The sequence below is a fragment of the Cebus imitator genome, unplaced genomic scaffold, assembly GCF_001604975.1.
Source record: "Cebus imitator isolate Cc_AM_T3 unplaced genomic scaffold, Cebus_imitator-1.0 Scaffold189, whole genome shotgun sequence".
Taxonomy (NCBI): Eukaryota; Metazoa; Chordata; class Mammalia; order Primates; family Cebidae; genus Cebus; species Cebus imitator.
The window spans coordinates 617,828-633,652 of record NW_016107504.1 but is presented as its reverse complement, the minus strand read 5'-3'; the positions used below and the strand labels follow the sequence as shown (position 1 = coordinate 633,652).

At 43.8% G+C, this 15,825-nt stretch overlaps 2 protein-coding genes across 4 annotated transcripts in view; one reads left to right on the top strand and one right to left on the bottom strand.

The window, feature by feature from the left end:
* The window catches only part of MORC4 (MORC family CW-type zinc finger 4), a 52,438-nt gene extending 45,937 nt beyond the window's left edge, over nt 1–6,501 (top strand). The window contains exons 15-17 of one of the 2 annotated variants that reach the window (XM_017546439.2): nt 2,511–3,201; nt 3,495–3,740; nt 4,084–6,501. In XM_017546439.2, coding sequence (XP_017401928.1) covers nt 2,511–3,201; nt 3,495–3,740; nt 4,084–4,164 — 1,018 coding nt within the window. In that variant the 3' untranslated portion in view covers nt 4,165–6,501. Of the gene's footprint in view, nt 1–2,510; nt 3,202–3,494; nt 3,779–4,083 lie in introns of both variants that reach the window. The other variant, XM_017546437.2, reaches the window with a different exon arrangement.
* Nucleotides 6,502–10,317: 3,816 nt separating this feature from the next.
* Nucleotides 10,318–15,825, bottom strand: part of CLDN2 (claudin 2) — a 15,155-nt gene continuing 9,647 nt past the window's right edge. For both annotated transcript variants that reach the window (XM_017546444.2, XM_017546443.2), the window contains exon 3: nt 10,318–10,489. In XM_017546444.2, coding sequence (XP_017401933.1) covers nt 10,327–10,489 — 163 coding nt within the window. In that variant the 3' untranslated portion in view covers nt 10,318–10,326. The remainder of the gene's footprint in view (nt 10,490–15,825) is intronic.

Genomic DNA, 15,825 nt, shown 5'->3' with positions numbered 1-15,825 from the left:
TGCGTGAATACAAGTCTGGCATGAGAATTGATTCCTAGAAGGACTTGCCAGACTTTCCGGAGAAGTATACAACCAATAAGTAAAATCTAGTTATTTTCCCTCATTCACATAATAGTTCCTTTTTTGATTGCCTCTTATGTGAAAGTTTTGTTCTCTCATCCTCATCTGGCATGGTTAATTAAACTCCGTTCTGTGTAGGAACTCATACTTTTGTACTTTCGTAAGGTACCTAGGAGACACACAAACACACACGCACGCACTCCCACTCCCTTTCACATGGTAGGAAGTGATGCATTTTTGTAAGAGAGTGCTTGAAGTGCTATAGGAATTCAGAAGTAGCATTTGAGCCAGGTTTACACATGCACTGTTGGAGAGAAGAAAGACACTCCAGTCAAAAGGAGCAGCATGAGGAATCACAGGGCATCCAGTTTGACTGATGTTAGTGAAGGGAGTAATGTGAGAGAAAGCTAGGGCCCAGTTATGTCCCAGCTCTGATATTTACTAGCCACCTTGAGAAAGTTACTTAACTTCTTCCTGAGCATCCCTTAAAACAATGGAGAAAATAATCCCACCTGCTTCCTGTTTATTGGGAGAATTAGATGAGGCAATACACGTTAAGCACTTCTTACATGGTCTGGTACAGAGTAAGTGCTCAGTAAATGTTTCCTATGTTTTGGCATGGAAAAGCTTTGATACTGAGCTAAGACATACAAGCTTTTATGTCGTGGGGAGCAATAAATAAAGATTTTGAATAGAGGAGTAGCATAATCAGAGCAATGCTTTAGGAAGATTAGCTTGGTACATTGTTCTGGAGGTAAGAGAAGGGGAGACTGGAGACAGGAGGAAGCCATTGCAGTCCAGGAAAGGTAGCGAGAGCTTGAACTTGAGGATTGATAATGTATAAAACTACTATATAAACATTACTGAAGTTTGGTGCTGTTATAACGCAAATAGGAAACATAGGGAAAAGGAGCAGGTTTGAAGGTGAAAGTAAAAGCTTGGTTTTATGCATACTGAATTTGAGATACCAGTGGGACCTCCAGGAAGACATGTGTGACAGGGAGTTGGAAATTCAGTCCTTGGTCAGAGTTTGGGAGAATATGGGAATTGTTGCCCGGAGGTTGTAGCCAAGACGTTGTATAAGACTGCAAAAAAGAAGAAACATAGGGTTAGAAAAGAAGACAGTTAAAGACAGAACCCTTAGAGGTGGGAAAATGAAGAGAAGGCAAATAATATGACTATAATTGCTTTGTACAAAGGTTGGTTGCTGCTATAAAGTATTATCCACCTTTCCTTTGTACCTGCCAGCTGATTGTTTTACTGTCTTCTTCAGTACCACAGCTGAATGGACCATCATAGTAGTCCTTATACATGTTCAAAGATGGATACATTTGTTCTTAGCCATAGGTCCTAAGTCTTTTTGCTTTTACCTAAGGCTAACATGACAAGATCTATTAAGATGGCAGATCAGTTGTATTTCTGAAGAACATATGGGCATTATAAGAAGCTACAGTTTGGCTTATCTGACAGATATTCTCAGAAAGTACAGGAAAATATGGCCAGCCTTGAGGTACTATGAGGTGGCAGATCATATGCCTGATGCTTTCTCATTAAATATTTGAAAGCTGATTTGATCTTGAAATGTCTTGGTTATCCAGAGAGAGGGCTGAATAGTTGTAACGATAAATATGGGATTCCCATCCTGCTGCGTGATTAAAAATTGCCTATGCATTTCTCTAGTGCCAGTTGTTTTGTTAGTTCCTTCAACTCATAGGGCATACAGCAGCCAGAAGTGGAAGATGATTTGAGGCCATTATCATGAGCTTTCCTGCAGAACTCAGGGAGTGTCTGTCTGCTTGTGCTTGAGTATGGGAGCTCTTTGTCACAAGGGGGAAATGACTTGAATTGGCTGATTCACTTTCTTTGTTTCAGAAGGGCCCTTGCGATTCAATTAACTTTTACAAGCGAATAATGGGCAATAGCCACAATCCAGTGGGCTGTGGAAAGAATTGTGTGGTTCTGCTGCAATATAAAAAATGTACATAAGTCTTTGATACTAGAAGGCTTTTGCGTCACTGTAAAATTAATCAGTTGGCACTATTCTCTGCATACTCTGCTAAGCTTTTTATGGCCTTTTCATTCCATTCTTGTGTTAGGAGATTTGGGGTATGTGTTTTTTCTTTGTCTTCCTTCTTGACTTGCATATTTAGGACACTTCTAAGTCAGACTGGTCGCAATCTTATTTTTAGAATTCTTAACCAAGGTCAACCTAATCCTATTATATCCAGATGCTGCCTATTCACATCTTCAACTTCACCTCTCCCTTAATACCAATTGCACTAGTGAAGGGTTGAGGATTGCAGGTAAAGTTGTATCCCTGACCTGAAGTTGTCTGTGGGTAATGTTTAGAGCCCGTTTGAATATGGCAGGTTTGAGTTGGGGCTCCATAGCATCAGAACATACTTAACCTGTACTGCGACAGCTTACAATTTAATTTCCTCTTCTTGCAGTAAGTACAAATGGATCGTAGGTGAGGAACCAGTGGAGAAACGAAGAAGGCTCCAGAATGAGATGACAACACCTGTTCTAGATTATTCCATGCCTGCTCCTTACAGGAGGGTAGAGGCAGCTGTTGCCTACCCAGAAGGAGAGAACAGCCATGACAAATCGAGTTCTGAGAGAAGTACACCACCATACCTTTTCCCAGAATACCCAGAAGCAAGCAAGAATACAGGTCAAAACAGAGAGATTTCAATTCTGTATCCAGGGACCCAAGACCAACGTCAGGGGTCCCTGCTTCCTGAAGAATTAGAAGATCAGATGCCAAGATTGGTGGCAGAAGAATCTAACAGAGGTAGCACGAGCATAAACAAAGAAGAAGTGAACAAGGGACCTTTTGTAGCTGTTGTTGGTGTTGCCAAAGGTGTTAGAGATTCAGGAGCTCCCATTCAGCTGATCCCTTTTAACAGAGAGGAGCTTGCCGAGAGACGAAAAGCAGTTGAATCCTGGAACCCAGGGCCTTATTCTGTGGCCTCTGCTGCAATCCCTGCTGCAGCCATTGGGGAGAAAGGAAGAGGCTATGAGGAGAGTGAAGGTTGTAATACACCAAAGATGAAGAACAAGAGAGAGCTGGAAGAATTGAAGAGAACCACAGAAAAATTGGAACGTGTTTTGGCTGAAAGGAATTTGTTCCAGCAAAAGGTTAGGGTAATACCTTACCACTAGGAATAACAGATCATTGTAACCAAGGGACCAGGACGTTGGTGCCCTGATGATTTCATATTCTGAGGCTTTTAAACAAAATATGCCCTTGAACTGTTCTGTGGTGTGTTTAAGATAGAGTAACTGTAGTAGGCTTTCTGCCCATTTTATGGTATTGAAGAGGTCTGTAAGTAGAGGAATATGTATAGTGGAATCACAGGATGATCATATGAGTAACAGTTTTTGGCACACTCTTTTGTGGGGTCATTGAATTTCTGTTTCTTGGACTGCAGGTGGAGGAGCTGGAACAGGAGAGGAATCACTGGCAGTCTGAATTCAAGAAAGTCCAACATGAATTGGTGATCTACAGTACCCAGGATGCAGAAGGCTTGTACTGGAGCAAGAAACACATGGGTTATCGCCAAGCTGAATTCCAGATTCTGAAAGCTGAGCTGGAAAGAACCAAAGAGGAAAAGCAAGAGTTGAAAGATAAACTGAGGGAGACAGAGACACACCTGGAAATGCTGCAGAAGGCTCAGGTCTCCTACCGGACCCCAGAGGGAGATGACCTAGAAAGGTTAATTACTAGGGTTTAGTTATCAGCTTGTGAGTGCTAATGGGAAGCATCCCTTAGGACCCCCAGTTACTGGCCATAGACAAGGGAAGAAGCCTTAATTCACAGGCCACCAAGAATTGAGTAATTACTTCTTAGAAAGCTGCAGCCAGTCTCCCTGTGCTTGGTGGCGTTGTGCTTTCTTCTTTCTAGCTAATGAAAATGTAACTGTTGAGAAATGTGGCTCCATTTTGAAGGGGCTTCATTTTATTCTGTTGGTTAATGACTTCATGTCATCTCTTCTCCTGCCCCCTCACTCCATCATACAGGGCTTTGGCAAAGCTTACACGGCTCCGTATCCACGTCAGCTATCTCCTTACTTCTGTCCTCCCTCACTTGGAGCTTCGTGAGATCGGGTATGATTCAGAACAAGTGGATGGGATCCTGTACACGGTGTTGGAGGCAAATCACATACTGGATTGAGCACCAGACTGTATACCCTTCTCTTGTCTTCTGTCTGTTCTCTTTTCCCGCCCTCCCCCACATCTCTCTCTTTCTCTCTCTTACCTTTATGCCTTATATAGAGAATCTCTGTGTAAATCCTGGCTCATAATAAGTCTGCTTCTTATCAGTTTTGGTGTGGAGAAAGAGGCCAGTTTAAATAGGCTTTCAAGTCTTGGAACAGAAAAGCAATAGTCACCAAGGTCGGTGACCTGAAAGCTTTAATTTTCATGACCTGGATACGTGGTCTATTTTATATCTTTTCTGAAATTATTTGTATTCACTAAGGTTAAATCAATCAGCAGATATTGGGTACCAGCTGTTTTCGGGTAAGCTAACAAGTATAACTCATGTTTGCAGCCTTCAAAGGTGTAACAATCTAGTTGGAAATGTAAGACATACATCATATTATACACAGAAGTGTATGATATGTACAACTGAGTGGCACAGATATGACAATGAAGATCTGAGGGAGGAAGTTCAAGGAAGGCACCACACCAGAAATGGGACCTAAATTAAGGCTTAAAAAATGAGCATGGCCACACTGCCAATGAGTGATCTTTAGGTGTTAGGACTATGGCTGATATTTTCCTTCTTCCTATCTTCTTGCCTTTTTCAAATTTTCTATATTAAACTTGTTATTCTTCCTACATTGGAAAAAATAAATTGTTTTTAAAAAGATCAAGTAGGCTCGAATTTGAATATCAAATGAGAGATTATGTGAAAATATCAGGTAATGTTATATTTCTAATTTATATTAAATTTAGCATTACCTCTGGAAGAAGAACAGCATAAACAAAGGCATAGAAAAATTCAGAATGTGAAAAATGTGTTTGATAGGAGTGGTGGGTTATTGTAAAGGGAACTAAGATTATATCATGATCCACTCACCCGCTTTGGTATTCACATTTTAATAAGGGATTCTTGAAAAACAGCAAACCTACGAGGTTCAAATTTAAAAATATATTTATCATCAAATGAATGGAATTTCAGGCAGTTGGGGAAGTATTTTAGAGTGGAATCTATCTGATGTCCCTTGGAACTCTTCAGGCTAGTGCTGAGTGAGGGGTGTACTAACAGAAATAGTAAAACTTACTCTCTTGTAAAAGGAGACATTGTATTCATTTTTTTATTGTGTTTATATAGCACATACTCTTCAAAGAGTTCAGGGTATTTTTCAAAAGACATTGAACAATGAACACATAAAAGTATACCAACAGTAAAAAGTAGGAAGTAGAGAAGAAACAATCAAAGGAAGTTGGGATCAAGCAGTGGCAAAAGGTTTAGCTAGTTCAGAGGAAATGTCTTGGATATTTGTTCTGTTTCTCCTCCACAGTTACTTCAGAACACTTTTCCAAATTAATCCTCCCTCCTTTGAAAGGAGGTCCATCGTAGATACCCCAGTGACACTGCAGGGAATGAGGGGAGGCCAGATCTTGGCTTCGTCACTTAAAGATATCCCCTGCCCCCTTACTTTCCACCTCACCCAGCTCTAGCTTGCCATATGATGAATTTTCATGTTAGACATTTGGATTATGACAGTCAAGGACGCAGTTGTCTAAATGTAAATAGCACTGAGGGAAGAGGAGCACATTCAGCCATTCTTTCAGGGAGATTTATTCATCAGATGGGGGCTGTGAGCGTGTGAGACTTCGCACAGAAAAGAGTGAGGATGAGAGTCTGCTGCAGGAAAAAAATTCAGAGCATTGAAGGCTCTGCCTGTGTGAGTGTTTGTTGGGTGAGCAAGGGGCAGAGCAGGAAGGTGGGTAGGCAGTGAGGCTTTTAAGGGAAGAAGGTAGGAAATTTGAACTCATCTTTCCTAGTGTTTACTCTCAGCCCATTCGCTGGTTTGTGGTCCTGACCCCACACTGCTTTTTCCAGCACTGCTATCTGTGTGAGTCCATTTCACTTCAATACCAGAGCTACCTCTTTTTTACCTATTTACTATGAAGCCACGCCAACATGAGATCCCCTTGATAGCGTTAAATCCCACTGTGGAAAGATTGCAAAGTATCTCCCAGCCTTACCAGAGGCTATGATCTAATGTGGAGGCAAAAGACATTGAGAAGGAAAAAGCAGATGCTTCCTCCTGGCTTTCCTGTTAGGTTAACGTAAGCATAGTTCTCCTTTGAAATGTCTCCCACATTTGCCCTTTAGCTTTGCATTGCCATGATGAACATTTAGGTTATTACCTAAATAACTTATTACCTCATCTCTTGATTATCTAAATAAATTCTTAAATGGCCTTCCTTGCCTCCTGTTCTCCCTCCCCAATCCACCCTACTCAGAGTTACCAAGTTTTGTTTTTTAACAACTTCATCAGGTGAGACCTCTGCTCAAAGACTTGCTAGTGTTCCCAATTGCTCACCAAGTACAATACAAATTCCCTATGATGGTGCTCAAAGCCCTTTGTGATCTGGCTTCAATCACCCTTTCTATGGTCATCTTGTAACATTCCAGATACTAGCCACATTCCATCTAAACGGAATGATTTTCCAGTTTCTGAACACGTCTTTGCATCTCCACCTGTGCGATTTTTTTCCCTTTGCCTGGAATGTTTTCCCTCATCATCTTTCCTTTGGCTCCAATGCCAACTTTTTTTCTGCAAACTTCTCTGATTAACCCAGCTAGACACAAAATTTCTCTGTAAACATTTAAGTTTTGTATTATTTATAAGGCTTTTATCACAAACATCCTTGTCTTGTGCCTACTTGACATTTACACTTACATGCCTCATTAAAAATAAACAGTGATGCACCCTGGGGCTGTTCGCCTTCTCCAGGTTTTCCTCATCTTAGAAAATGACACCTCTACTCATCCAGTTGCATAAGCTAAAAACCTGGAAGTCATCCTTAAGTTTCCTCTTCTCTCACTCCCTTCATCCAGCCCGTCAACAAGTCTATCAGTTCCACCTCCAAAGTATGTCTTGACTCTCCTCAATTTTACTACAACTACCTTAGTCCAAACTGCCATGATCTCCCATGGGATATTGTAACTCCTAGCTGGAGTCCTTGCTTCTACTCTTGTTCCTACAATTGTCTATAGACAGAATGATTTTTTAAAAATAAGTAATAGATCATGTGATTCCCCCGCTTGAAACTTTTAAATGACTTCTCATTGGCACTTAGAATAAAATCCAAACTGATTACAGTATCCTGTAAGGCCCCTGCCTACTTGTACTTCATCTCTTGCGACCCCTCTTCATGTACAACTTTCCCCCTGGCTCACTGTAGTCTTCCTATGGGCACATGTCAAGCTTTACTTACTTCAGAGACTTTACCCTGCTGTTCCCTCTCCCCAAGCATACTTTACCCATACTGCTCCCTCCGCTAGAATGTTCTCATCTCTAGTGTTGGCATATAGCTGGCTAGTCTCTATCCTTCAGGTCTTGGAGTGTCACTTTCTCAGACAAGCATTCCCTGGCAGCCTTTTGTCTCTATCTGCCCTATTATGCTATCACTGTTTCATGTTTTCCTGAATTCATAGCATCTCACAATTTATCATGATCTATTTGGTCATTTATTTTCACTCAACAAATATTTATTGGGTACTGACTGTGTGCCATGTGATATACAGTGGTGAACACAACACACATGCTCTCCATCTGCATCCCTTACTAGTAAGTTCCACGAGGGAAAGGGCTATGCCTGTTGTTGCCAACTACTATATCCTAGAGCTTATCATGGTACCTGGGATCTAGGAGGTAATTAGTTAATGATGGGAACTGTGTTTTGTTCATATCTTTATCTCCCCCAGGGGCCTAAAACAGTGCCTTGTTCATAGAAGGGGTTGGATAAATACAGAATGAGTGAGGTAGATGACAATCCTGGACATTCAACTTGGAAAATGAAGGACTGAGATAATAAGTGCTATAGGTTATAAGGGGCAATCAGTGTGAGCTGAAGTGGCCTAGTGTTTCTCTCTAGCTGATCTTTGGTATGGTTAGATAGAAAGGCTACCAAAGGAGAACAGGAATGTGGGTATTCTTTACTACAAACATTCTCAGTCTTACCAAAAGGAGGGTCCCTGGCATGCAATTTTTAAATACTATAGAACATAACCAGGAGATGTCTGGAGAGACCAGATCTTGAGAATGAGAACTAGAAGGAGGAAGAAAGCATCCTGAGGAGACATCTGTTCACTTTTTCCAAGAGTGGTGATAGTTTGCATCAAGAGAAGAAAGGAGCTATCCACAAGCAAAGAACAGACAGAAGTAATTTCTAGGGAACAAGTTCTGGGCACAAGGAGGTCGTTACTTGCTTTTTGGATGAACTAATGGGCACCTGGTTGAAGCTTAGACCAGGCACCTTGTGGCCCCAGGGAATAGGAAAATTTGCTTACCCAGGTTTAGTGATTGCGAATTATCTGGGCTAACAATTCAGAGACAGAGGCTTAATTGGAAGCCCTTCATTCCCAGAGGCAGTCTCCAGATAGAATGTCTTTCAGATTCTATATATGAATTCAAACCCTTTTCTATGGTACTATATTAGGAGTGAAGCACAGGGGTCTACTCAGGAATGCTGGGTGTGATCCCAGGCTAAGTAAAGTTTAATTTCCTCCAAAGAATGACTTAGCTTTGTGAAAAGGACATCTCTTAACTCGTGACTTATATTAGGCAAAGGGGAGCGTTCAGGAACAATACTTTCTGAATCAAAATTTAGAGCACATGTTTGGATAATAAATTAGATAATTGAAAGAAAAGCTGACTTAGTCTTGTGTATATTAAAGCTTTAGTTACCAAGTGAGACAAAAATGGCATTCATTTTCTAGTAGAAAATAAAATCTTCCAGAAGAAATTTGTTTTGCTACTTGCCCCCATCACTAAGCCCAAAGTTTTGATGTGAATCACCAGAAATTCCCAACCCAATTTTAGATAAAATCGTGCAAATGTTTTGGGTGCTTTCAGCATACCAAGCACCTTCCATATATCTGTCCATTGTGCCCTCGAGCAGGCAAGATGACTATAGACAGAGGCTCAGGAAAGTGTTCCAGGCCTGTTCTTCCAGATTGGCCCTGGAAACCTGGCAGGATTGGAAAGCTGAAGATGTGTGGGGAGGGTTTTGCAGGTATAGGGAAGAGTAAGCAAAGTCATAAGACTGGGTGGGGAGTGAATACAGAAATATCAGGAGGGTTCCAGAGAGTGGAGAGAGTGGATTTTCCAATGTGAACCATTAGGGAACAGAATCAACCAAGGGCTGGGAAATGCTGCCAAGAGGGCCTATGCTAAACCTGCTTTATGAATTAGGATGAAGTAGCTGTTGAAATCTCTCCAGCTGTCCCTAAATTTGGGATGTTAACTGCAGTGTGTAGTTACCTTGGACTGATCTCTTTAGCAGTGAGACCTGATTAATCATGGATCTGTTCCAATCCATATGGTCACAGATCTGGATGAAAGCCACCATTATCCCTTCCCTCTCCAGCTTCTCAGGTCTGCCTTTCCCCTGGTTTCCCACATTTTACAAGTAGAAACCCACCCAAGGTCTTCAAGGTGTTTCAGCTTTGGTGAAGAATCTTGAGAAGTTTTGGCCTGGGAAAGACCATTCCCTTGATAACATGGATTCAGATCTATGGCAGAAAATACACTTCGTTGTCTGCCCCCATTCCCCAAAGACACACATTTTGGTGTGTCTTTGACCCTACCTTTAGGTCACCAATCTACTTATTCATTATCCATTTTGTTAGCACCTACTGTGTGCCATGACCACTCTGAGAGGCAGCTCTCATCCACATTTTACAAAATGAGGAAACTGAGCTGTAGAAAATTGAAGTGGATTTCCCAAAGCCATCCAACTAGAGTGCAGAGGCAAAATTCAAACCCAGATTTGTCTGACTCCAGAGGCCAAACTCACTGCTTATTACACCATACTGCCTATCTTGAAAATGATTAGTCTTGTCTTCTTCCTTTTAATAGGAAAATGCTAAAGCGAGCCCACACTAACAGGAATTTCCAAGGAAGACAGTTTCACAATCCCACACAATGTTTAACTGCCCTCATGATGAGGAAATTGTTCACTTATGTAATGAATATCCCTCCAAACAACGTGGAATTCATTTACCCTTGACTGGGTTTTTCACTCACGGATATCACTTGGCAGCTTTCCTGATACCCAAACAGCCATCAGGATCCTCTTCTTACACTCCAGGAGGTCTTGGACTTGCTGGCCTCTGCCCATGGGTGTTCTCACTGGCTGCTTTGAATCCCCTTCTCTAGACAGTGCTGAGTTGGACAAGTCTCTTGGGGAGTGAGAAAGTGACACTTGAGAACATACTGGTTTATTATTACACACAGCGAAGTAAAATTAACCTCTGGAATTGCCAACAGGAAGATGGCACCACCTTTCTCATCCTGTCTGTCTTTTCCTTGATTTCCACCTTGCCTCTATTTTTAAGCTATTGAATCGTTTTGGTAAAGGATGGGTTACTCAGAGAAGTCCCCTACTCCCCCAAATTCCGGTGTTCATTGTCTCTGAATTTTGGTTTTATTTTTTTAAACCCACTGAACTCATCTTTTCTGGCTCCTTTTAGGCTGAACTGAGAAACTAGTGCAGATGCTGGTGTTAATGCCTGATCTGTGGCTGAATGTGTTTCTTTTCCCAGCCAATATATTTGCCTTTTAACCAAGGTGTTCAGTGCCTTTAAGCCAAGGGAGTCGGGTCTTCACAGTATCATCAGATATCTCTTTGTGGGGGGATCCATCCTCTTGTGTTCCATTGGGCAATTCCAGACATAAATATAGGTGAAGAGGCTGCAAAGAGCATCTTCTCTTTGTAGTTCTTGTTTAACTGGCCTTTCTTCTGAGCAGCCCTTGGTCGAATATCACAGACTCTGAAAGCACTGGTGGAGAGTAGGAGCCACCACTCAAATGCTGGCTTGTCCACCACACTGCTCGTACTCATTTGGCATCTCATTTCACATGCCATTAACCCCCATAGTATCTTTTTTAAAGCATGTGAGCGTTTTTAGTGTTATCTCCACAAGGTCATGAGAATTTTGAAACAGAAAGTTCTTCAAAGCCCCCAAGGAAGTGACCTGTGAAGCAGTGAGGTCGTCATTCTGGAGGAATGGGACTTCAGGGAGGACAGGAAAGCAGCAGCTCTCTCCTAAAATGGATCTGAGGATGATGCTTCCTTGCATGGTGTCTTCCTGCTTTATCTAGCCCTAAGACATTCCTGCTTGTCTTCAAGGGTGAGGAAGCCCAGAGCAGGGAATTTTAGGTGACAGTTAATGAGAAATTCCTGAGCTGCAATTCCCAGGAAAGTGGTGGGCTGTGGGTGGGAGGAAGTGGTCAGATTATAGCCCCTGCATCACTGTGCCTGATGACAGCCTGTTAATATTTTATCAGTGATTACATCGCAGCATATAGTGAGCCACCACTTAGGGCAGAAGAGAGAGATAACCTGCTAGACTTCCTGTTTGAGGTTCTTTTCCCTCTTGAGATAACAGAATTTCTCATCAAAGCTGGGAGCCGCTTGGGCAGGGAGACCAGTCTGGGTGAAGGCCAGGCTTCAGCCAGCTGAGGAGAAGCACATACACTTCCCGGCCTGGGCCTCTGTGTCCCAGAGTGGGCTGCTGCAGGCACAAAAGAATTCCCTGTCCATGGCCCCAGGGCTGAATAGGAGGGAACGGTTGGCCTTGCAAGGCCTCATCACCTTCCTTTAGCACTAGGCTCTACTCTTGCAGTCTCCCTTCTCCCACACTTGCCTTTCTTCTCTGGTCCAGAGCCAGAAGGCCCTTTGCTACCTGAATGGGCACTGCCTCTGCCGCCCCCAGCAAGTTCCAGAGTCTTGTGCAAGGGAAGGAGTTGAGGGAGGAAAGCCTGAGCCCCAGAGTCACTCCTTCTTTTAGAGCCACATAAGTGTCCTGTGAGGCAAACTCAGAAGGATTCTGGATTAGCTGCACACATGTCCCTGCTACCTTCTTAGCACTGCCTCTCCACCCGAGTCTTCAATTTCCCAGAGTCCTTCCGTTGAAAGAAGCAATTTCAATCATCTGTTCCCTACAAGCTCATGTAGTGCCAGGCCCTCATTTCATATAGCCTGGAATTTAAGGAGACTTATAAGACTATTTTCTTAGCCCTTGACAACCCTATCTTGTGTCACTTTTGTTCTGCCTTTCACAGGACAGCCCATATGCTTGCCTTGTACCACAGTTAGGTATGCATGTCTTATCTCCTCTAGATGAGCTGTAAGCTTCTACAGGGCACAAACTTTATCTTGTTTACTCTCATCACCCTCAAAACCCTTTGCACATTTCCTGACAGAGTAAGAGTCCAGTGAGTGTGGGCTGGCCGACAGATGGCTGTTTGCATGGCTGCACAAAGGTCTCCCTGAAAGTTGGAGCTTGCCTTTCCACTAAGAAGCCAGTTTCAGTCCTTCTTCCCCCACTAATGATCACATAGCAGTGGGTCACTAGGGCTCCAAGGGGTGAGAAAATATGAGTCACGTTATTATCAGAGGAAAAAGAGAGGGCAGAAACATCTCTCCTTGTGCAAGGGTCAGAGCCATGAGGCTGGAGCATAAACACGGTGGCCTTCACTATCCCCTAGGCCTGTGGCTAAATTACTTTATGGGGGAAGGCAATGGGGTTAGCTGAAAAGTGTTTGCCCTGGACCCAGGAGTCAGGAATATTTCTAGGAAACTAGAGCAAAGCCTTTCTTGTTCAATCAGCTGGAGGGAACATTTGCTGTTTGTTAGGTCTTCCCTGGCTTTTCTAGTTGAGGATGAACTTCTAACTCCTTCCACTGAAACTTCCCAGATTAACAAAGGTAGGAGGACCCTCCCCCACCCAGGCCAGCCTTCTTCTAAGATAAAGGGAAACTCTTTGCTCTGTGTCCAACAAAGGTCCTTATATTCCAGTGGCAGACAGGAACACGAAGCCTACAGGAGTTTGAAGAGCAGCATGTCCTCATACACCTTCTGAGATCAGAATCCTGGGCCCACGTTGCTGTGCAAAGTTTCTAAACTTAACGTTCAGACTCTGACGCTGTGACTTGAGTGATTTTACTCACATCTCTGGGCCTCCATTTTGTTTCTTGTAAAAGACTGGTTTCACTGGGATATGGGAGAATGCAGTGAAATCAGTGGATCTGCAAATGCTTTCGCAGCCAGATGGCGGGTCATCAGAGCCCATACCAGACTGCTGCCCACTCAGCATAGCAGAGCCAGCAAGGTGGCTCTGTCTTCCAACCTCCAGTGGCTAGCCCCCAATCAAGGGCTCTGGGGTTCTTGGTGCCAGACCAGAGACATGACTTGTTAAGCTTTTGTCTAGAGAGCCCTCTCTCCCCTTATTCCTGCCTGCTGCCATTCCCTCTAAATGGACTTGGATGCTGACATTCTAGCCTCTGCACCAAAGAATGCTCACTTCAGAGGTGCAAGGGTAGTGTCTGATACAACAGGCTATGTGCTGAAGCCCTCTAGATCCAGGGGATAGCTAAGCTGAATCAGGTAGGGCCCCATTATTGTCAGTGTTGCCACAGTGTACACCCTTATGAATGGGGCTTTGTTAATTCCTAGTGAGGGTAGAACAGGGACAAATCATTTGCCTCCCAAACTGCCACACCTTCAGAGTTAGGGGAATTGGAACTGAGGTATTGTGTTTTACTCAGTGTAAGCCTCGCATCCCCCTGGTGGGACAGCTAGCTGGGCCCAGGCTGGCCAGCATGGCAAGAGGGGGCAGTTTTAGGTAGTACACTTGGTGATTTCCCAGATTGCCCTCATGGGTGACCAGAAGAGCCTGTGTGCTCTCCTTGTTACCTGGCTCGCTGTGAATTATTTCCTCAGGCAGCTTGGGGACATCTGCAAGGCTCTTATATTGGCTGTGAATAGTGTGGGATCAGCAGGGTCCTAGTTTGGGAGTCAGGAGACTGAGGGAACTAACATCATCTGTTTGGCCCTGGGAAAATCTATTTACTTGTGTGGGCCTTAGTTTCCCTATCTGCCAAATGCAGATGATCAGATCCATTTCATCTTCCTCATGGCAGTAGTTCAGAGTATGAAAGGAATAAATACATCATCGTTTAGCAAATAACTGAAAACAATTGTTATGAAAAGGAAAGAGCCCTGGGCAAGTTTAAGAGGTTGGAGTTGCCTTGGGGAGGAGGTTATGCTTTCTAATTACTTCTAGAAAAGTCTAGAATTATTTATCTACCCTGTGGAAAGAAATGCCAGTTTCCACCCTCCCCTCCCCTTAGCCAAAATCCCTCCAGTTTCACTTGCCCGTTCTGAGCCCCTTTTAATCAATAAGACAGTTACTCAATCAACAAGTGTTTATTGATCACCTATTGTGTGCCACTTGTACAGATAGTCTGGGGAAAACAGAGAGGTCTAGGATATAGCCCCACCCACCAAAGAGTTTACAGTGTGAGATCGGACACACAGACACAAATAATGATCCATCAAAAATTGTGAATGCTAAGCATCAGTAAGCAATTTACACCTTGAGGGTTGGGAGAGGGTGGGGTAGGAGAGGGATGGAGTGATCAGAGCAGGCTCAATGAAGGAGGTGATGCTGAGCAAGTTCTCCAAGCCTGAGTAGGACTTGGCTAAGGGGAGAAGGCCTTCCAGGTTGGGAGAGCAGCTGGAACATAGGCAAGAAAGTGGACATGTGAAAAGCATGTTACAGACAACATATGGGCCCTCTCTGCTGACACTGGGGTTCGAGGAGGTGTGCTGGAGTTTTTCAGTAGTCGGTCATGCTGAGACTGGTGAGGGAAAAAATCTTTGGTATATGACCTCCCACTCCCACTCCAGGGGAAAAGGAACATTTTCAGACCTTAGAGGTGGAACTGTCTTCCTGGGAACCATTCTCCACTCTCCCACCTCAGCTGCAATCCCAGGCAGCAGTGCAGCTATCACTCAGATCATGGACAGAACACGGTGGGCATGGATATGCCATGCTGGAGCCCTTGGATGCCCTCTAGCCACTCTGGAACATCTTCTGATGGACAGTGGGGGAATCTTAAGGGGTTCGCCTGGTGCTGTAGTATTTCAGAGGCTCTGTAGTGCTCCGTGGGTGGACCCTGGGGGGCCTGATCTCAGTTGAGCTGATTTTCCATTATGCCTGAAGATATTCTGGGGGGCTGCCTCTTGCTGGCACAGTAGAAACACCCACTGGAGCCACCATACACATCCACCCAGCTTCTTAGACACCAAGGCTCTTATTCTTCCTTGGCTAGCATCAGGGAATGGTGTCTTCCTCAGTAGATACACTGCTCCACACTGTGTGTGTACTGATCCATAGATCCCACACTGTCATCCCCCAGCCAAGGGCAATCTCTAGAAAAACTGGTTCACTGTTCCTAAGGAAACCATTGTCTATAGCCCTTAGCCTTGTGGCTTAGGCAGGAAGCCAGGTCAGGTGCCCTAGAGGGAGGCAGGGGCTTCAGTGAAGTTGTGATCACAGCTTCTGAGGCAGTTCCTCAGTGGAGTCAGAGTCTGCTGCCACCTGAGCTTTCCGCCAGATCTTTTTTCCTTTCCTTGTGCTTTCCTCAAGCCACAGACTCAATCCTCCAAATATGAGGGAATTCTGGAAAGTGCCCTGGGAAATGGGTTCTGCTTTTTTTTTTTTTTTTT